At 40.8% G+C, this 22,664-nt stretch overlaps 1 protein-coding gene across 9 annotated transcripts in view; it reads left to right on the top strand.

The window, feature by feature from the left end:
- APP (amyloid beta precursor protein) overlaps window positions 1–19,370 on the top strand; it is a 283,417-nt gene extending 264,047 nt beyond the window's left edge. For 4 of the 9 annotated variants that reach the window (XM_032629785.1, XM_032629780.1, XM_032629782.1 and 1 more), the window contains 3 exons: window positions 8,181–8,281; window positions 11,036–11,182; window positions 18,142–19,369. In XM_032629785.1, coding sequence (XP_032485676.1) covers window positions 8,181–8,281; window positions 11,036–11,182; window positions 18,142–18,243 — 350 coding nt within the window. In that variant the 3' untranslated portion in view covers window positions 18,244–19,369. Of the gene's footprint in view, window positions 1–1,308; window positions 1,363–8,180; window positions 8,282–11,035; window positions 11,183–18,141 lie in introns of all 9 variants that reach the window. The other 5 variants (XM_032629784.1, XM_032629786.1, XM_032629781.1 and 2 more) reach the window with 2 other exon arrangements.
- The last annotated feature ends 3,294 nt before the right edge of the window (window positions 19,371–22,664 follow it).

Here is a 22,664-nt window from a genome sequence, read left to right as displayed (position 1 = left end):
AGATGCCTCCGCCCTCCTTTTCTCCTCTATGGTGCTGCCAGGCTGCATGATAAAGGACCAAACCACCTTTCTCTTTGGATACATCCAAATGTCTTGGTATTCTCAGCAACATTATTTTCTCCTATTTTGAAGACTTGGCTTGCTGCCACTTTCTTCTCCCTTACTGTTCCCTGCTAACGTGTGGCATTCAAAATCGACTTGGGCTTATAATCCCATTTTTGAACGCCCGGGCTGTGTGCATCAGTAAGCTGTATGGTCTTACTGAAATTTTTGATCCAAATGCCATCCCATCGAGCACACCTTCTCTTCCCATGGACACCTCTGCTCACTTTTCCTTACCTTCTTACTTTTATATTTCCCAGACCTTACACAAGAGGCTTTATCCTCCCTCATGGCTTCACTGGCCCCTTGTCCATTATTTATCCTAAAAGCTTTGTTTCTTTCCCTTGCCTGTTTCTTCAAAGACCAGGGTAAGTTCAAGTTAATATTTTCTGAGAATCAGAAGCACTTTGGAAATAGCAGCTAATGGTCAACAACAGTGGGCACTATTGTGCTGACTGCAATGTTTTCTTTGGGTCAGACCCAGAATACTCGCAAAGGAAAAATTGTGAAAGTCGACAAATATGAAAGGAAGTATTTGCACTTCACACATTTCAACTCTATGTCATCTATTAAATAGAAACCAGTCTTTAAAAATACAGAGAGAGGGGGAGGAAACTCTGGTTTACCTCTTCTACCCTCAAACTGGGAACAAATTTGATTCGCTAAATGGCAGATTATGTGGTGAAACGTTCCTCTCCTGATAAATTCCTATTTGCATTTCTCCTGGCGATTTAATGGAGTCCTTTTGTAGTTAATTAACTGTAAAATAAAATAAGATTTTAAAAAAAGATAAGATTGGATAGTTGTAAAAGGAGGTATCTTTAAGATTTTCCACTGTGCTGGGCATAATGTATTTTATTTCTAATCAAAAGCCAAGAAACTATTTCTAAATTCGCTGAGAGGAAAACCCACACTCCCAGCCCCTCTTCTTTGATGTTGCCGCGTATCTTATCCTGGTGAGCACATTTATTAGAAAACTAAGGAGTAGGATTGGCACATCAATAGCGATAAGCCTTTTGAAGTGGTACCCCTCCCATCCTTGATGCTCAGGATTAACTCACTGTGGTTCTTTTCTAGCTGCTTTTTTTTTTTATATATATAACTTGTGTATTGCACATGCTTTTCCTTGCGCTGTGTTCAGGAGCCACGACTTACCATCTCGATTTGTCTTGTTTGCTTTCCGTGTATCTTGCTTCCTGTGCCCAGTCGAGCCTGTTGACGCCCGCCCTGCCGCCGACCGAGGACTGACCACTCGACCAGGTATATCCCGGTGACCTTCCGCCCCTCCGCATCTCGCGCTTGCGCAGACGCAGCCCCTTTCTTGGGGGTCAGCCTCTCTGAATTGCAGATACGGAGAAGCAGGATTTGAAATGACCATGGAAACCAAACTTTTTTAAACTCCCCTTTGCTTTTCCTTACACTTCATTTCCCAAGTTCCTAATTAGGTGATCATTTTTTTTCTTTCTGAGCGTTCCTTTTGAAACAATAAAAAGGAGCCCTTCCAACGTTTGGTTTTTTCTTTTGATTTTCTGGTGGAGAGGGTTCTGTAGAGCCTGTTGGTCCTCAAGAATGGAAACCTACACAGATGCAGACTCTAGCTGGTGATGACCTGGTTACTGCTGGAACATCTCATTCTTTCTTTCTTGTTTGGTACCCTGATGGTCCATTTCTAACTGAACTGGGCTCAAACTTGAGTCAGTTCCTCAAGTAGACATGAGTTCCTAAAAATATCAGAATTGGAATATCTTTAGAGCCCAGAAGTATTTCCATTTTATCTTTTGTGGGTTATATATACTTATGCTTGATGAGTGTCTAAAACACAGCTGAAGTATGTGCCTAATTTTCCATACAAGTTCTTTACTTTTTATACTACTTAAAATTCCCATTAACACTGATATGGACACTTCTTTTTTTTTTTTTTTAACATCTTTATTGGAGTATAATTGCTTTACAATGGTGTGTTAGTTTCTGCTTTATAACAAAGTGAATCAGTTATACATATACATATGTTCCCATATCTCTTCCCTCTTGCTTCTCCCTCCCCCCCACCCTCCCTATCCCACCCCTCCAGGCGGTCACAAAGCACCGAGCTGATCTCCCTGTGGACACTTCTTCTTTTGGTAGTTTCCCAAGCATTAAGAAGAAACACATTTTCACCTTCCTATGTCTCAAATTTAGCTTTAAGAATGTCACACCCAACAAAAGCACATACATGACTGGTTTTGACCGCGTGCACTACCTCGCCCAATTGATAAGTACCCATTGTTTTCAATGAATCAAAAAGAGAAGTTACTGAATTGACAAATCTATATATACTCTGGGGAGATTTTACTCCCAACAGTGCAAACCTATCCATAAATGTTTTCTTCTGTATCTTCGTAATGTCCCCATGCGGTACTAGGAACAGGGCATTAACCTCACATGGAGATGTTAACACAAGGAGTTTGACCTTTGCTCCCAGGTTGAGATGCAGTCAGCAGCCGGGCCAGGAGCAGCCCCTGCCCCTCTCTGCCAGTACAGGCTCAGGTTCCATCTGCTTCCCACCACAATCACTGACGAGAAATTCAGAGTCTGCCTTGTGGCACCTTCATGCCTCTGCGCTATAATTAATAGGGCAGCGGGGGCCGTGGAGTGACACATCTTGACAGCCAATCTCCTTGATTTTATGAATCTCTTTCTGTAGGGCTTTTCAGAGAAATTTAAATTATAGTAAGTCAGACCCAGTTTCAGCTCTTCTAACGTCTTCCTTATTGCCAGTGTCACACAAATAAATTTCAAAGAACCAGCAGTTGACACATCCCCAGCCTGCTCAGCCCACTGGTAGGGCCCAAGGCTGAGTGAGGGTCCGTTCCATTCTAACTGCAGCTGATAACCAGCTTAGGTTGGTCCTTTGCCTTGGGCCTATTTTTATGGCACTTCCTACTTTATTTTTAAAGGAAGAGATGCTTTTCATCTACAAGCATGAAATGTGAATTAGAAGCGCTCATTCAACCAATTTTATTAAGTTGCTACATTGAGCACACTGGGCAATTACGTTCCTATTGAAATACCCAGGAAGAGGTAACACCACTGAAGTAGATTTTTTTCCTTTTTTAAAAAATCTAAAATGAAAAGGACTTTTCCATACATTCTTAAACAAAAACAATTTGTTTTAAGGGAAGAGCTTGAGAATACTTAGAGGTGATATACAGATGGGAAGAAGCTCCTTCTAAAGTCTTTGTTGTAACAATAGCAATAGCTCATTTTGATATTTCACAAAGACTCTCCAACTGCTTTGGAGGGTCAAAAGAAATTAAGTAATAAGGCCCCTGTTCTCAGGAGCTTGAATAGAAAGACCACACTTTGTGTATTTAGAAAGATGAGATGGAATTAGAAAGGCACGGAAATACAAAGTAACATAAAGTGTAAACCACCTTGTGATGTTTGTTTGTGATTTGAGCAGATGGGACATTAACCAAGGGGTACGTTAATCAGGGCACTTGCTGGAGATGAACTTTAAGATAGGTTTTGGGCACATGCATTGTCAAAGAAGAGGGGAATGTTCTATACAGATAGATGAGAGAATGGCCTGGGCCAAACTTCCTTTCTTATACTATTGTAAGGCTTGGGTTCCCCAATAGAAGAGGGCCATAGTGGGGAAAGAATGCTCAGATAGGAAGTGAGGGAGATTCTAGCTAAGGTATGTTTATGAACAGTCCTATTTGCTGCGTATGTCTTAAGACATACGTATGCTCTATATTGTTGTGCTTGTAGTGAGTTTTTTGAGCATTTGGACCAGTTTCCCCCTGTGTTTTCTAGCATTACTTTCGGTTCTTCATCATCGCACTTTATGAGACCACATGTTTGAGTCTAACGTGCTCAATTATACCATTAGATTTTCCAAACTTAGAAACCCTTTCCAGGATTGTCACATCATGTTATTCAATTGATGTCATTGTTTTTTAAATAATCACTGCTGTCACTCTGAAACAAGTAAAGAAAGGGCTTTTGTATAATCACAACTGAGGAAAATGACTTCTCCTTGACTTCCATATCTGAAATAACAGGGTACAGTAACTTCTAGAATGTAGTGTCAAGGAAGGAACACCTTTAATATCAGTGGTGATTTCTAGGGATGGTGACCATTACAGCTACTCCCCTGGGCTTATTTCCAGAGAGAAATAGACTCTGAAGGACAAGTAACACCATTTGACCAGAATAAAGGAGACAAATACAGGCATACCTCGTTTTATTGCTCTTCACAGATGTTGCATTTTTTACAAACTGAAGGTTTGTGGCAACCCTGAAGTGAGCAAGTCTATTGGCGCCATTTTCCCAAAAGCATTTGCTCACTTCGTGTCTCTGTGTCACATTTTGGTAATTTCGCATTATTTCAAACTTCTTTGTTGTTATTATATTATGGTGATCTGTGATAGTGATCTTTGATGTTACTATTGCAAGATTACCGCTGAAGGCTTAGATGATGGTTAGCATTTTTTAGCAACAAAGTATTTTTAATGAAGGTACACACATTGTTTTTCAGAGTAGACTACAGTATAGTGCAAACATAGCTTTTATATGCACTGGGAACCCCCCAAAAATAGTATGACTCACGTTATTGCAATATTCACTTTATTGCGATGGTCTGAAACTAAACCTGCAGTATCTCTGAGCTATGTCTGTACATTAGCAGACTCTTCACAGGGAGGAAAACTTACCCTTTCCTCTACAATTTTAACCACGCTTCTCCAGTCCTAATAAAGGAAACCAGATCCTTTGAGAAAGGTTTCCTGAAGGACATGTTTTCCTTCTTCAAATGAACATGCTTCCCTTCTTACTGAGAGCCTGGTGTCAGAGCTTAGAGAATGAGAGTCTGGTGTCAGAGCTTAGAGTGGAATCAGGACAACTCGGAAAATGCACGTGGTAAAACTGTAAGTGAAGGTCCCTGCGATTTATTTAAAACTTCTCATCACATATCACTATATGCAGTTTCAGCTTATTATCAATGACATTTTCCTGGTGCAAGCTTATTAATTTTTTCCCCTTTTAATGACATTTGCTTAATATATAGAAAGGCTTTTCAGTGAATGACTATACATGCTGTACAAAAATGAACTAGGGAGAGCTCTTTCCGCTGAGTCCTGCAAACTATTGTGCTATAATTAATTATCTGTTGTTCTGACTTGCTACATGAATTTGAAATTTTTTTGACTATTAAAAGTAATCTTCGTGTCCTTTCAGAAAGAGTGTGGGTTTTTCTAGAAGGAAAGACTATTCAAGAGAGTGTTCTTAAGATCTCAGAAATATAATTTTAACTATTGCACTGTTAGATCCCGATGACAGAAAGAGGGTAAAGTATAAAGAAATCACTTTGGTTCTAAAGGGACCTCAGATTTAAAAGGGTTTGTAGAAAGATAAAAGTATACAACTCATGAGAAATAAAAGAGCATTAGTGTCACAGCCCAATAAACATTTGTATCAGGAAGATTAGAGGTCAGAATAAGATGAAACTTATTAGAAAATGCTAATCATTTTAAAGCAAGAACATAAATAAGAATAGAGAGCCCTACAGCTCTTGGGATGGGGTTAGGAATCAAGGGACAGTCCGTGAGTGGACCAGTTAAAAGATGAGAGAGAATGGGAAACTGTCCCGCTTTGATTGTGCTTCTGTCTTTCATGTGTATATTAAACAGGATGGTCTTTTGTTAAAAGAAAGGCAAGTCCAAGACAGGTGAAGATGAGAAAACAAGGCACTAGCCCTTTGTAATAGTTATCTATTACTATTCAATAAATAACCCCATAACTTAGCAACTTAAAAACAAATATTTACCTTCTTATAATGAATTTCAAGGATTTCAAACATGATTTAGCTGGGTGCTTCAGGCTCAGGGTCTCTCAGGAGGTTGCAATCAAGACATCTGCCACAGCTGCAATCATCTGAGGGCTTGAAGTTTGGCTAGGGCTGGTGGGTCTTCTTCCAAGATGGCTCACTCACATGGCTGTTGGCAGGAGACCTCAGTATCTCACCATGTGAACTTTTGAGTGTCCTCACAACATGGCAGCTGGCTTTCCCCAGACCAAGTGATCCAAGAGAGAGAATACAAAGGAAGCTGCCTTGTATGACCCAGTCTCAGAAGTCATACCCCATCACTTTTGCCATATTCTAACAGTAGAAGCAAGTCACTATATCAGGTCTACACCTGAGGAAAAGGGAATTAAATCCCACCTCTTTTTTTTTTTTTTTTTTTTTTTTTTTTTTTTTTTTTTTTTTGTGGTATGCGGGCCTCTCACTGCTGTGGCCTCTCCCATTGCGGAGCACAGCCTCCGGACGTGCAGGCTCAGCAGCCATGGCTTACGGGCCCAGCCGCTCCGCAGCATGTGGGATCTCCCCAGACCGGGGCACGAACCCGTGTCCCCTGCATCGGTAGGCGGACTCAACCACTGTGCCACCAGGGAAGCCCAATCCCACCTCTTGCTGGGAGGAGCATCCACAAATTTGTGGATATATTTTTAAACTACCACACTTCTCTACTCAAGTCCAAGTTCCTATAAATCTTGGGCTGGGAGAACTTGAGGGCAAGATCGTAGAACCCTTCTCCCTGATCTTTGTGGACTTGGAAGATAGGGATAAGAAAATGTAGTTGTGACAAGCTGAAGGGAGAGAAGACAGCATCACAATCTACATGCCGGGTGGAGACTGACATTGATCTTGGGTCCATTTTCACATAGGTTATTAAATGGAAGCTTTCTGAATAGTTGACCAAGAATCAGTGATATGTCACAACCGCATGGGTTCCCTGGATCTTGTAAAATTATCCTCTTTTCTCTTTGTGTAGACTGTGCTGTTTGCCTGGCACGTCATACGCTGTGGACATTGCTTTTCAATTTCAGCAAGTTGTGTAACAAGGTTCACAGCACCTTGTAGACAAGATGTAAGAGTTGATAAACCAAAAGCAGGAAATCAGGTCCCATGGGAGCTGAAGGAACTTGGTAACATGTAGCCCAAGTAAGAGAAGAATCAGCAGGAACATGATGCCTCTCCTTGGGTATCTGATCTGTTCAAGGCTATAGTGCAGAAGGGGGATTTAGGCTTGCTCTATGTTGAACAGAGTGGAAGTTATAAGGAAACTGATTTTGGCTTAATGTAAGAAAGGCCATTCTAGTAGACAAAGCTGTCCAAAAATGGAGGCAAACTGATAATTCCTCTCTGTTTAAGTAGAGCTGAGAGTTTACCCCTGGATGGGAACACCAGAGAAGAGATGATTTTAGAAGCCATTCTCATCCTAAAATTCTGACTTTTGATATTTAAATGCTGCAACGTGGAAACGATATTTATCCTTTGTCATTTCACCTTTTGTTTTAAAAATTACTTTGCGTTTTGATTTTAAGCTTCAAATTACTCTCTGAAAAATTAAATTCATTATAACAATTAGTGTAAGAATCATATAGCAATTTATAGAGAAAGAAGAGTTAGCATGTTAGAAATTGTTAGTCCCACAGAAGCATTTTTCAAACATTATGTACTGCAGTTCTTTATTCAGCAGATGAACCATTTACATTATGTATCTATAACTAAATCACTTAACTAAATAAATGATATTTATTTAGTCCTAAAGTAGCAGTTTTGTTCTGCCAGGTAATTAATGCTCATTTTTAAAGCCTTTTATTATTTTTTTCTGAAGGAATGTGAGCACATGGAAAAAGACATATAATAGGCTAAACAATAAGCACCTAAACCAAGCGAGTATATTCTAGGAGCAAATCCCTTCCAGCCTCCCAACTAGCATTTAACTTCTGTCTTTTTCCCCATTAAAAAAAAAAAAAAAAATTATAGCATGTGTTTAAAGACAATAGAAGCCTGAAGTGCAAATTTCTTTAATCTTTAATTTATTTTTGTTTAAAATAGGTAGTGGTTAAGGATTTAAATATAGGGTGTCATTTTCTGGAAGAAAGTCATTAATCCATTTTCCTCTAACTTCAGGCAGGCCTAGAAAGAAGTTTCTGGTAGGCTTTGTGTTGTAATGTTATTGTTTATAGATAAAACAAATGGACTGGCCTGCGTATTTTGATTATGGTATAATGCTTATGGTATCATGCAGGTTCGGGGTTGACAAATATCAAGACGGAAGAGATTTCGGAAGTGAAGATGGATGCAGAGTTCCGACATGATGCAGGATATGAAGTTCATCATCAAAAATTGGTACGTGACATAATCTACCTCTTCAGGCCACTCTGTCTTGTCAAATGGCTTTCGTTCCTCTTGGGTCAGAAATCCAGTTAAGGAAAAGATTAAAACGAAAATAAAACACTTGCCTATAGGATCATCATGAAAACGTGAAGAAAAGAAAAGAAGCTCTTTATATAGTAGTTCTTTAGGTCTAGAAAGCAGCTGAGCCCACGTTGGGCTTAAAGTGGAATTACTTTGTATTCTAGCAGCCATTTTAATTAACTTCCTGTCTGTTTTCTAGGAAATCAGGTTTATAATAGGCTTGTGTGAAGGATCGAAATCTCAAATAAAACACGTGTAAACACTGCTTGGGTTCACAGAACAGCCTCACGGCCGCTGGCTTAATTTCACATTTGTAAACTCTTCCCCTGGGCTTCGTCGCGTCTCTCTCACCCCTCCTTTCTGTCCCCTCCCCACATTTTAAATTTTTCCTCGGGAGTGGGATGGTTGGGACTCCCTGGAGGTAGGTGGAGGGGTAGGTGAGCCAGACTGCATTATGTTCCCAGCAGTGTGTTCAGCAGAAGGCTTGGGCAAGAAAGACTGTGGCTTCCTTTTCAGACAAAATTACCCTTTTTCCCCCCAAATGTTAGAATTGGAGTAAATCAAAAGGCACCCATCTCCCTTAAGGTTACATAAAAACCTTTACCGAAAGCTTCAGATAAATCAATCCTGCATTATGCTAGGGGTCCTCCCATCTTAAGAGTAAATAAGCCCAGTAAGTGGCTTAAACTAATAAAGAAGACAATTTTGTTGCACATTCAGTAGTGAACAAAAGTGGTAATCAAATTCTGAAATCAGTAATAATATTTGAGAAGGACTCTCTCAGGCACTTACTTTGTTTTTGTTTGTGTGTGTGTATACATGTGTTTTTCCCTTTCAAGGAGAAACTGTCTTTCTACTATTCATAAATAAAATTTGTAAATCCAAGTATTAAACTCCAACAGAAACCCCTATAAAGTATAGTGTATGCCTCTTTTCACTCTAAACAATTGAGGCAAGTTCAAAATTGACTTGAGATTCAGATTTGCATTTTAACTCCCATAATCTTTTTGATAAAAGCACAGTGAACTTTTTGAAGTGCGGTTTTCGTTGGCAAGTTAATCCAGTGTCAGTTATTATAGAATCGGGGCACTCTTGATCTGGCTGATGCTGAAGAGGTTAATAACAACTTGTGGAATCTGTTGAGGATTTGGGAGCTGGTGGGGCAGAGAGCTGAAGATTAATGTATGGATTTGCGTTTTCTGGTGCCTGTGTCATAAAAACCCATCTCCACAATTACACTAACTCCTGTAATACGACCATGACTAATGGCAGAAGCAGCAACTGAGAGAATCAGCTCCCTCTACTGAACTAGTTGATGAAATAATGTACTATAATTAGTGCAATGAATGTTACAGAATTACAGTATTTTCTTAAAGACAGAGGAAGATGTCCAGACTTGCATTCATTTCTGATTACCTCATACTTTTATCGTTAGCTAATTAATGATTTGCTTTTTATAAATATGTTGAGTGAGCGTATTTGTTTAGAAAGGGGCATAATTATGAACAGTTTCTAATTTTGTTGCAGATATACCATAAGTAAAACTCTTAGAAATTCGCTTTATTTGCTGTACTTCATGTTGCCTTTTCAGATTGCTAGGATGTTAGTTCTAGCCATGACAGTCATTTTACTGTCTTGAGATTATACTAAAAGAATTATTTAGGGAGCTGTTTTTATTAATTTACATAGCAAATGTGGTATATGTTCAGTCGTAGTTGGGCCAGATGATCTGTCATAATAAGATCATCTCCTTACATAAAAAAGATAAAAGTTGCAGTGTGTTTTTATAATTCCATTCAAGTAAAGTTGAAAAAATAATGACTTGCATTTATAAACAGTATGAAGGAATGTATTGTAATAAATTTATCACTGAATAAATTTCTTCTTTACAGTATTCTCTAAATTCTTTTCATGTTTAACACAAATAAACATCAAGAATAAAACAACATTTTTAGTTGAGTTGCCAGGGACAACATAGTAAGAAAGCATGTGTTAATGTGTGGCTATTAAAATCCCTATCTTGTTGCCTACTACTTCTTCTCTTTAAAATAAGTGCCTTTTAAGCATTATGCTTCTCTAGGTTAATTAGTGTCTTGCTGAATTATTGTGGCTGAAAGCAGGTAACAAGATGCCTTTTTTCTTCTGTTTAATGCCTTTGTTTCAGAATGCTTGTTCCTATGTATTTAAAATGTCGCTCTAAGGAAATGAGGGCATCTATAGTTTGGAAAAGCACCTAAGGCATAGCGGTCATGCGTCAGGTCTCCCAGTTTAAACCTGCTGTGACTGGGAAAATACTGACCTCCTTTCATAATCACGATCCGTGCCTTTCCAGTGTTTGATAGATCCGAGAGCTGCCGTCCCCCTCTTACAGAATGTTCCATCTGTCAAAGGGTTTCAGGTCCCTGCAGGCTTCTGTTTTGCCTTTCTAGAGACATGTGGGGGATGGAGGGAAGTGGACTTCCTAGGACTGGGGAAGCCACATGTTGTACATCATTCTGTAGACTACAGATGTCATTCTTAGTAAGTAGAACGTGGTTTTTTCCTTCAAGTACGCACCAAATAATTGAGTGACCAACAACTCAAACTTACGGCATAAAATATATACCGAATATACTGAAACTTTTCACATACCTCATCCAGATATCTCCCGCAATTACAATCCTTTCTCTTGCATTTGTTTTCAAGGTGTTCTTTGCAGAAGATGTGGGTTCAAACAAAGGTGCAATCATTGGACTCATGGTGGGCGGTGTTGTCATAGCAACAGTGATTGTCATCACCCTGGTGATGCTAAAGAAGAAACAGTACACGTCCATCCATCATGGTGTGGTGGAGGTAGGTAAACGTGGCTGCATGTTTGCAGGTGGGAATTAAAGACTATGAAGAAAATCTTGCTGGGTGTTAGATAAAGATTCATCCAAGTATCTCTTTGAACAAACAATCCATATTGCTGCTCAAGTTGCATCTATTTTCTTGCTTCTGGTTTTTATTCATTCCAACTTATAACTACTGTGATCAAGACATTGGGGATATATGCTGCTATCTCAACTTCTTATAATTTGAATTGAAATATCAAAATAATACTAATGGTAATGCCTGGCTTACGGATATTGTGATTACAGATATTGTGATTACAGACATTTAAAAGAAAAAATAACAGCAGAAGTCACAAATGAAAAAGGAAGTGGAAGCCTGCTTTTAAAAAAAAAAATTAAGCACGTTTATTCCTAGATTTTTTTATCTTAAATAATTTCATTTCTAACTCAAGCCAGGTAATAGTAAATAATTTTCAGTAAAGAGTCTTACCTTTAAAGTTTCACAGAAAATCACACTGTACCAAAAGGCTGAGTGAAATATACAAGGTTGTTCAAGACCTTTAACCTGTCACCCTGCACATCCACCTGAAATATCTTAGTTTCAAGGTGTTAGTGCAGTGGCACTGGAGGTGGAGAGAAGACCCACAAAGTGACAATTACATCTACTTGAGACTGTCCAAACACCCCAACCTGTGAGAAACAAGAGTATGTACAGCACAGAGGTAGCGAGTTACACCAACAAAATAGAGTAAGCTGCGGGATTCAAATATGATGCCTTAAACCCATGATACAAAATATTTTAAAATAAAATTAAATGTGCAAATAAGTTCTTCATATGCATTTAAAATGCAGGGTTTAAGGGAGGAACCTCACAGTACATGTATTTTTTAGGAAACTGTTAGGGAAAGTGAATTAATACATCTTGAGAAGTTTAGAATTTTTAGAGCTGAAAGAGATCTCAATAATCAATTAATTGACCTTCTCATTTTCTAGATGAGAAAACAGACCCAGACAGAAGACATGTCTTTTCAATGTCAAATTCCGTAGAGCCAAGTTCACAGTACAGATTTCCCCACATCCTGTCCATTGCTTTTTCCATCAGAGCAAAGTTCAGATATTTCCAGTGAGTTAAACTTCTCACTAACCCCAAGGAAATGTGCTCCAAACCATTCTTGATTATAGGAGGGCAGGAACAGTTTAAATAAATTAAGTTTGTGGCAAAGCCAGAAACCTCATTTAGTTCAGCACTTAGAACATCCAGGCTCCTTGTTTACAGGAGCTGCTGATGGAAATTGGTTTTGAGTCAGTCTTGTTCTCCATGTCCATCCTTGTGTAGATGTGCTAAAGAACAATGAAATTAATGAATTCAGGAAATAGGTGACAAGATGTATAAGAACTGAACGATTGACAGATAGGAGAGTGAGCACATAAATAAGCGATGGCAACGTCATGAAGTGTGGGGCACTGCTCTTCATAATAGTATTTCTGAGCTTCTGTCCTTTGAAACAGTATAAGATGTATTATTAGTAGCGTTATTAGCATCAGTAATCTCATATCTACTCAAAACAATTTTTTTTCATTTTAATTGCATGATTGAGCAAAAAAAACAAAAACCTGTTTTCATACTTGAATAATTCAAAAGCCCATTTAAATTTTTTTAATGTAATCATACATTTTAATGGCCTTGAACTGATGAATCTACCCAAGCGGTGGCTTCCTTTTTATCAAAGTGCCCGTCTTTGGTGCCAAAGGACAAAGAGCCTATATTGGTTTGCTCAGGCTGCCATAGCAAAGCCACAGGGTGGCTTAAACAACAGAAATGTATTTCCTCACAATTCCTGAGACCTCTCTCCTGAGCTCATAGGTGGCCTCCCTGTGCCTTTACATCACCTTCCCCTGTGCAGGTCTGTGTCCTAATCTCCTCTTCTTGTAAGGACACCGGTATTAACTGCATAAGGTCCACACTAATGACCTCACTTAACCTTAATTTCACCTTTAAAGACCCTCCAAATACAGTTATATTGTGAAGTATTAAGGATCAGGTTTTTAGCATCAGAATTTGGGGAGGGCACAGTTCCGCCCATAACAGAGGCCAGTGATGCTGGGCGGTAAAACAAGGCATCTCAGGGGCTCTTTGCCGTGATTGCCATGATTGTGCATGAGACTTACCGGGTACTGATTTCAAAGGACACATTCCCCAGGTCCCACCCCAGACCTAGGAAAACAGAATTTCTAAATAAGAGGCTGGAAATCTGAGTGTAGAAAATGTTCGCAGCTGAATCGGACATGCAGTCAGTTTTGAGAATCACTGATGTATATATAGTATTACCACTCCTGCCTCTGTTGTCTAAGCAAACCTTAGGGAGTAGAAAATGGTATCTCCTTGTCTCCAAGCTTACTAGTCTCTCACTAGTTGCCTTTTAAGCCTTCTTACAGCTGCCTAGGTTAAATGTTTCTTTTGGTTAGTTAGCAAGAAAAGTCTCCTTGGTTTTGGAATATTAGAGCAGTTGATGCTTTAACATGAGTTCTGAAAAAAAATAAATTTTTAAACCAGAAGGCATCCTTGTAGGGAAGGCAGTCGATCAGCCCTTCTCTTGGTATTTATTTTGTTAGCTACTTGAGAGCAACTAGGAACCTCTAGAGTGACTGCCCCACCTCCTTTTGTGTTTCTTTTCTTCATTTCCTCTCACTTCCTTCTTCCTTAAAGTAACGATGTTGTCAAGAGCCGGGAAACCATCCCTTTTTCCCTGGAAAGGCCTTCCTTTCTCTCCATTCCTTAGGTAACCCTTCCTCAAACTCCGTGTTGAGCCAGTGTTCAACACGGAGCTTGAGGAACTTCGGGCTAACTTCATCTAAGGTGCTCGTCGCCATCCCTGCCCTCAGGAAGGTGAGAGTCTAGCTGTGGTGGTTTTGCACTTGGACACAGAGAGCTGCAACCCAGCCTAGACACCTAGGGTGCCTCACGTGGTCTGGGTGATGCAGGGTGCTGGGGGGTTTCAACATGATTGCTCTCAGAATCTACGCCGAACGAAGTGATCCTCCCACACACATTTCTCTGCCTGTCTTAGCAGGCTGTCACCCTCAAGGACATGGAAATAAGTTTATTGCCAGCTCTGGTTAACCCATTTCATTAATGAGTAACCTTATTTCACTAAGAACAAAAATGAGTAAATGGGTATTCCCAGATGGATGGGTCTAAGTCTGTCAGAACAGAATACAGTCACACTTCACGCCATCCGTGCATGAAGGAGAAATCACGACAAAAGCCTTGGTGTCCAGGAAATCGCTCCTTCTTAGAGTCAAGTTCAGGGAGAAAGGGGTAGGAAGAGGGCATTAGCCAAACAGTAGTCAAAAGTTCTACTCAAGGTCGTATTAGGACCAGATGAATCAGGCTCTTTGGGCTCATTTCTCAGTGTGTGTCAGCAGCAGTGACCGTGGACGTCCAAGCTGGGGTGCAGCGCAGGGGCCCGGGGTCTCTAACAAAGATGAAGACTTCAGATCAGTCACTACTCCCATCAAGTCCAGAAAGTCCAGAGAGGGGGTGCTCAGAGGTGCTGTGCCGGGTGGGTTTTCATCTCAGCAAGTGACACATGTTCCTGCCCCAGGGAGCAGATGGGGATCCTGTCCCCCACTGCATTGTTCTGTGGTTTCTTCCAGAATAAGCACCACTGGCTACACCTTCCCCCAGCTCCGTTTGAAGGGAAATAGTGAGTGACAGATGGCTGAGCCTTGTTGGGATGAAAGGCTCCCCCTTACCTGCTGCCCTTCCTTCAGTGGTAGGTTTATCCATGGACATGAGTACTGTGTTTCACTTTTAGCTCTCGAGGGGTTGGGAATAAAAAGATGCAATCCACACTCCTTGGGTGCCATGTTGTAAAGGCAGTCCCTTCTCCTGTAGCTCCTGAGCCCTCTGAGGCCTGAGGGCCAAGCCGCCTCACTGCAGGACTGGCACAACAGCTGCCCTCCCAGCGGCAAAGGGTCCTGAGGATTAGCAAGTAGAAAAGAGGCCAAGAAAAGACAGGAAAGTTAGCTGCCTGACTTGCATACAGCCTCTGAGCCTCGCATTTATTGGCAGGGCTCTCTTAAAGAGTTGGGCTTTGGCCTTCGAAGAGAAGATCAACTATTAAGTTGCCAGGTGTTCCCCTGCCCTTGATGAATGCAGCCAGTATGAGGGTTGACATTGGCTCCAGGGGGAGATACAAGTTTAATACTCCAACAATCAAGCAGCGCTATGTTTTCTTCTACACTCAGAAACATAGCAGCTTTGTGCTTGATCTCCTTGGCAAGATTTTTTTTTAATCTCCACATTCTTTGAAATCTCAGTTAAGAGGTGGCACAGCGCGAAAAGAAGCCCAAATTCAAATGGCATAGGGCTGCAGACAGGCTGTTTCCTGCAAGCAGATTTGGAGAATGAATGAAATCTCTTGTTATTGGTGACCTTTTTTTTTTTTTTTTTTTGCGGTACGCGGGCCTCTCAACTGTTGTGGCCTCTCCCGTTGAGGAGCACAGGCTCCGGACGCGCAGGCTCAGCGGCCATGGCTCACGGACCCAGCCGCTCCGCGGCATGTGGGACCCTCCCGGACCGGGGCACGAACCCGTGTCCCCCACATCGGCAGGCGGACTCTCAACCACTGCGCCACCAGGGAAGCCCGGTGCTGACCTTTAATGATGGCGTTTTAACTTACAAGTTAGTGGCTAATGACACAATTGCCAATTAAAGCAAGGTGACCTCATTTGTTGACAACAGAGCGGATCAAAGGAGGAGAAAGGGATGAGGAAACACCAGTGATTATTCCCCCAGGGCCAGCGATGGTGAGCATCCATTTGAGCCGTGTCCTCTGAAGGGAATTTTACGTCTTTTTATTCCAGCTGCCTTGAGATTAGCCAAGGTGATCATTCCAACTCGTGACCATACTGAAAGGTGTCAATTGGTCCATGAGGTGGAGTCATACAAAGTAACCTTGGGGGAACCAGATTACTCCAGTTTTATTGAGATATATTGACATATAACACTATTAGTTTTAAGTTTGCAGCGTGATAATTTGATATATGTATATATTGTGAAATGATTACCAAAACAAGTTTAGTTAACAACTATCACTTCACATAATTACAATTTTTTTCTTGTTATGAGAACTTTGAAGATCTGTTCTCTTAACGACTTTAAAATATACAATGCAGTATTGTTGACTATAGTTACCATGCTCTACATAACATCCCCAGAACTTAAAACTGGAAGTTTGTGTCTTTCGACCATCTCCACCCATTTCAACAACTCTGCAACCACCAGTCTGCTCACTGTATCTATGGTTTGGGTTTTTTTAGATTCCACATATAAGTGAAGTCCAATAGTATTTGTCCTTTTCTCTGACTTATTTTGCTTAGCATAATGCCCTCAAGGTTCATCCATCTTGTCGCAAACTTCAGAATTTCCTTCTTTATTATGGCTGAATAATATTCCGTCATGTGTGTATCACATTTTCTTGATCCATTCATCCATTAATGGGCACTTAGGTTGTGTCCATGTCTTGGCTAATGTAAATAATACTGCACTGAACATTGGGGTGCAGGTATCTTTGCAAGATAGTGATATCATTTCCTTTGGATACATACTCAGAAGTGGAATTGCTGGGTCATATGGTAGTTCTATGTTTGGTTTACTGAGGAGCCTGCATAGTGACTGCACCATGCTTTCGGTCTAAATTATTCATTAGCCGGTGTGGTTTAGTCATGGTGTATCAGTCGCCCTCCATCCCCTAGACCTAGTGTCCTAGCACCAACACACCCACTCTCTGGTGTTTGTCCTTCGTCGGGTTCAGGGGGAAAAGCTGCTTCAGGAGCTAGATGTCACTTTGCAGCACTGGACAGTGGAGAACAGGCCTGCGGCATTCTGGAAATGATGAAGGGACCCCGATCTCATCATGTACAGAATAGAAAACATCCCTTTGAAAGAAAAAACAACTTCTGGACAGCACATCTTACCCTTTCCTATGGAAGACATGCTTCTTCACTCTGATTAAATTTGTGTTGATTTTCTCCATCTTCCACTGGTTTTACAGAAGTTTTAAAGCAATTATAACAAAACTAAGCTTTCATTTATTCAGCAAAGAGTTAAGTATTTGCTTCCTCTCGTCTGTGGACTATTTGAGGTACAGCAAATATAGTAGAAACCTAAACATCTCCCCACACACCCCAACACACACCTGGCCCAGCCTGCATAGAGTAAATAAGTGTAGCTCTGGCCTAACAGTGACACTGAGGGGAGGATCACAAGTTTACAACTGCTGGCCTGATCTTGGAGGGGAACCACCATATCACAGAGGGAATCTCTTTAAACATTCGGATGACATACTTTTAGAATCTTAGTGTTACGTTAAAAAATAATAATAATCTGGAACAGCATGTTCTTTCTGTGTCTTTTAATATCTTTTGATATACCTATATCATTATTTTAATTAAAAGAGTCTTTCTTTAGCATCTTAAATTTAGTGAACACGGAGACAAACTAAAACGAGCTCGGGGAGATATTCAGCAGTCTTCCTTTCTACTTTGCTGAATCTCTCTCCGTAATACTGTTGGCTTTTTTTTCTAGCTTAACACCACACTTTTCAAGTAAGGGAGTCTTTCCTGGAAGCCTTTTGTCTTTTTTCGAGCCAACAGGGGAAGAAAAAAATATTTATTGCCCTAGATGTATCCAGTTACTATTCAGTTGGGGAAGCAACCAATGAGCGCGTCCCAAGCAAAGCCAGCAGGTCAAGGTTTTAAGCGCCACCTAGTGATAGATGGAGCATCTGCATAACTGGTGGGCACGGGCGTTCTGCTCTATGTCAAAGTGGTGAAGAAAGAGGGAAAATTGTGGGTGTTCTCAACTCTTGGCAAGAAAAGAGCACAGTGCACCTTATCTTTTTACTGCTCCTCCGTGTGCACTCTTGAAAGATTGCTTTTCTTAACGCATTTGTCCTCGTTCTTGCTTTGCAGGTTGACGCTGCTGTGACCCCAGAGGAGCGCCACCTCTCCAAGATGCAGCAGAATGGCTACGAAAACCCAACTTACAAGTTCTTTGAGCAGATGCAGAACTAGACCGCCACCGCAGCAGCCTCTGAAGTTGGACAGCAAAACCATTGCTTCACAACCCATCGGTGTTCATTTAGAGAATAATGTGGAAAGAAACAAACCCTTCTGTTTTATTATTTACTCATTATCGCCTTTCGACAGCTGTGCTGTAACACAAGTAGATGCCTGAACTTGAATTAATATACAAATCAGTAATGTATTCTCTCTCTTCATATTTCGGTCTCTCCACTACATTATTAATGGGTTTTGTGTACTGTAAAGAATTTAGCTGTATCTAACTAGTGCATGAATAGATTCCCTCCTGATTATTTATCACATAGCCCCTTAGCCAGTTGTATATTATTCTTGTGGTTTGTGACCCAGTTAAGTCCTACTTTGAAATATGCTTTAAGAATCGATGGGGGATGCTTCATGTGAACGTGGGAGTTTAGCTGCTTCTCTTGCCTAAGTATTCTTTTCCTGATCACTATGCATTTTAAAGTTAAACATTTTTATGTATTCCAAATTAGTTAGAGGATTTTTTTTTCCACAATGGCATTTTACTGTACAGATTGCTGCTTCTGCTATATTTGTTATATAGGAATTATGAGGATACACGTTTATTTCTTTGTGCCTGTTTTATGTGCACACATTAGGCATTGAGAATTGAGACTTTTTTTTGTCCACATATCTTCGGATCTTTGATAAATAAAAGAATCCCTGTTCATTGTAAGCACTTTTACAGGTGGGGGAGGGTGGGATGGGATTGCTCTGCTGGTCTCCAATTACCAAGAATTCTCCCCAAAAATTTTCTGCAGGATGATTGTACAGGATCATTGCTTATGACCATGATAGCTTTCTACACTGTATTACATAAATAAATTAAATAAAATGATGCTGGGCAAGAGTTTTCTTTGAAGAATGACTATGGATGTTAAATATTCAAAGTAGTTTTGGGTGGGGAAGAAGAGGTAGATTCAGTTTCTTTCACCCAGTCAAACACTTTATTTATGATACCAAAAAAAAACAAAAAATGAAAGTGGAAGGGACAAAATCAGGGAATGCGGAAGGCAAGCCTAGACAAACCTTTTGAGATTTGTCTTCAATTTGTATAAAACGGTGTTTTCATGTAAATAAATACATTATTGGAGGAGCGCCATTGTGCTGGTGTGAATGATTCCATGGTAACAACCTCCTGATCCTTGAGTCATCGGAAGACTGCTAAGAACATTCTAATGCTGGGCATCCACACCTGTGGTGTCTTAGCTGTAAGTCTGAGCAGGAAGTCGGGGCCAACAGGCAACTCCCAGTGCTAGTAAAATACTTCATAGACCTAATTCAGATTTTACTTGGTCCACACTATTTTGCTGCCATATCTTCATCCTCAAGTTTGTCCCTGTCTTTGTCCATTCAGGCTAATATAATAAAATTATAAGCTACTGGGTTTCTCACAGTTCTGGAGGCTAGATGTCTGACATCCGGGTGCCAGCATGGTCAGGTGAGGGCCCTCTTCCAGGTCGCAGACTTCTGTGTCCTTACGTGGAAGGGGCTACGGCCTCTCTGGAGCCTCCTTTACAAGGGCACTAATCCCATTCATGAGGACTCCACCATCATGACCTAATCACCTCCCAAAGGCCCGACCTCCTAATGCCATCACATTGGGCATTAGGACTTCAATGTGAAGTTTGGGGGAACACAAACATACCGACAGATTGTAACAGCCCTTAATAAGATATGAAGAGGGGCTTCCCTGGTGGCGCAGTGGTTGAGAGTCCGCCTGCCGATGCACGGGACACGGGTTCGTATCCCGATCCGGGAAGATCCCACGTGCCGCGGAGCGGCTGGGCCCGTGAGCCATGGCCGCTGAGCCTGCGCGTCTGGAGCCTGTGCTCCACAACGGGAGAGGCCACAACAGTGAGAGGCCCGTATACCGCAAAAAAAAAAATAATAATAAGATATGAAAAGTTCTAGGGAAATAAAAGAAGACCATCTGATAGCTATCAATAAAGCAGGATTTCTCAACCGTGGCACTTTTGATATTTTGTAGGGAGTAATTCCTTGTTTTGAACATTGTAAGATGCTCAGCAGCATTCCTGGTCTCCACCCACTTCATGCCAGTAGCACTCCCCAGTTATGATCATCAAAAATGTCTCCAGACATTGCCAGATGTCCCTTATGGGGGGAAAATCATCCCCATTTGAGAACCTCTGCTCTATATTTTAAAACAATGTCATGTGTACTGTACATGATTTTCTTTTTTTTTTGCGATACACGGACCTCTCATTGTTGTGGCCTCTCCCGTTGCAGAGCACAGCCTCCAGACGTGCAGGCTCAGCGGCCATGGCTCACAGGCCCAGCCGCTCCGCGGCATGTGGGATCTTCCTGGACCGGGGCACAAACCCACGTCCCCGGCATCGGCAGGCGGACTCTCAACCACTGTGCCACGAGGGAAGCCCTGTACATGATTTTTAATTGGAGAAGCCTGGTCAACTTCTATTCCAAAGGTCTAAGAACACGTTGACCCTGGTGTTTTTGCTGTGCTGTGCTTGATAACAGGAACATGAGAACCAGCCAGCACCTTTTAGCCTTAAGTAGCAACCTTTTAAACACTAAGCACAGAAAATTAATCAGAATTGTTTCATCATGTCACTATGCAGTATGAACAGACTCAATTAAAACTCATCTGACTGTGTCTTATTTTGAGGAGAACAAAACACTCAGCTCCCCCTTGCTGTTCAGGGCAATTAGACATGACTGCTATGTGAAGATGCTTAACTTGACAGTTTACGTGCCTAAGCAACAGTTCCATTTTGCCTGACCCAAAGAGAGGTAGCTAATGGGGGGAAATTAGTCCTAATATAACAGTAATGAAATAACAGTAATGAAATGAAACCAAACCTTCTCAAACATACGATGTTACTCCCAAGCCAGCCTTTAATGCCAGTAGTTGCAACCTTTAGCTTTGATCATTTTGGAGCTAATGAAAAGAAATTAAGTATAGATATACATATATATGTATATATATACACACAATTATGTATACATATACTGTATATAATTATGGAGGAAAAGAATAATGCCTTATAATCTTATTCTCAAATTAAGGTATAATGAAAGAATTCTCCAGATGGTCCGGAGATTAATCCATAGATAATTTACACAAAACTAAAGTGTTACAAAATAAAATTGTAGTAGTAGTTGCCCAGGCCAAATTTCAATGATTTTGAGGGAGTTTGGCCTGGCAAGCCTGATGGATGAAGAACAGAATCTCAATGTAGGTTTTTTTCTTTTTTTTTTTGGTTTTGTTTTTTTTTATTTTTTAATTATTTATTTTCTTTATAATAACGGGGTCTTCGTTGAGGCATGTGGGATCTTTTCATTGGGGCGTGCAGGCTTCTCTCTAGTTATGGCGTGCGGGTTTTGTCTCTCTCGTTGAGGCGCACGGGTTCAGTAGTTGTGGCGTGCGGGCTTAGTTGCCCCACGGCATGTGGGATCTTAGTACCCCAACCAGGGATCAAACCCGAGTCCCCTGCATTGGAAGACAGATTCTTTACCACTGGACCACCAAGGAAATCCCTCAATATAATTTTAATTCATATGTATTTATTATGAGTGAAGTTGGAAATTCTTTCATATGTTCAATGTCCATTTAATAACTCTGAATTTTCTGTTTATCTCTTTTGTTTTGGGCTTAAAGTCTACTTGGCTATCAGGATTGCAACCCCTGCTGTCTTACTGTTTCCATTTGCCCAGTAAACCTTTGCTCAAGCTTTTATTTTTAGCTTTTTCAATTGCTGCGCTTTAAGTGTGTGTCTTGTATACAACACAGGGTTGGGTTTTTGCTATGTGAGCCAGTTTGAAAATCTTTTAAGACACAAGTTAGGCCCATTCAGTTTTATGATATGCCTGTTATGTTTGCTCTCAATTCTTTCATATCTCCTATAGTCACTGAGTGTATTATATTTACTTCTATGAGGGAAGGACTCTTAGCCTGTCGGCAGAGGGGAGTTATAGGAAGCTTTGTATTTTTATTCTAGTAGTTACTGTTACATTTATATTTTTTCCAATGCTCTTAATCCCTTTTATCTTAACCTTTTGCTACCTGTCTTTTCTAAATGACATTCTTTGCCTCCCACTTATCCATACAACAATCAGTGGTCTTACTCTCCTTTCCCCCTTTTCTCACTCTCCTCCCATTTTTTTGGTTGTGTTTGTTCTACTTTATCGGTACATAAGTGTTGACATGTTTTTTTCAGCCCATGACCTCCGCCCCCCATTTTAGTCTTAGCCCTGCAGTTGAGTATGTGGATCTCTCCATCAGTCTTTTATTCCCAGACATCTTTAGGTAGGATGGAGCTTACCCTGCAGTCAGTTCCTCAGCAGGAGCACATGGGAACAGTGTCCTGGAGTTCTAGCAGGTTCAAAACCGATTTTCTAGGACCTTGAAA

The sequence above is a fragment of the Phocoena sinus genome, chromosome 4, assembly GCF_008692025.1.
Source record: "Phocoena sinus isolate mPhoSin1 chromosome 4, mPhoSin1.pri, whole genome shotgun sequence".
In the NCBI taxonomy this organism is placed as follows: domain Eukaryota; kingdom Metazoa; phylum Chordata; class Mammalia; order Artiodactyla; family Phocoenidae; genus Phocoena; species Phocoena sinus.
This window is presented reverse-complemented; position numbering and strand designations above follow the sequence as displayed.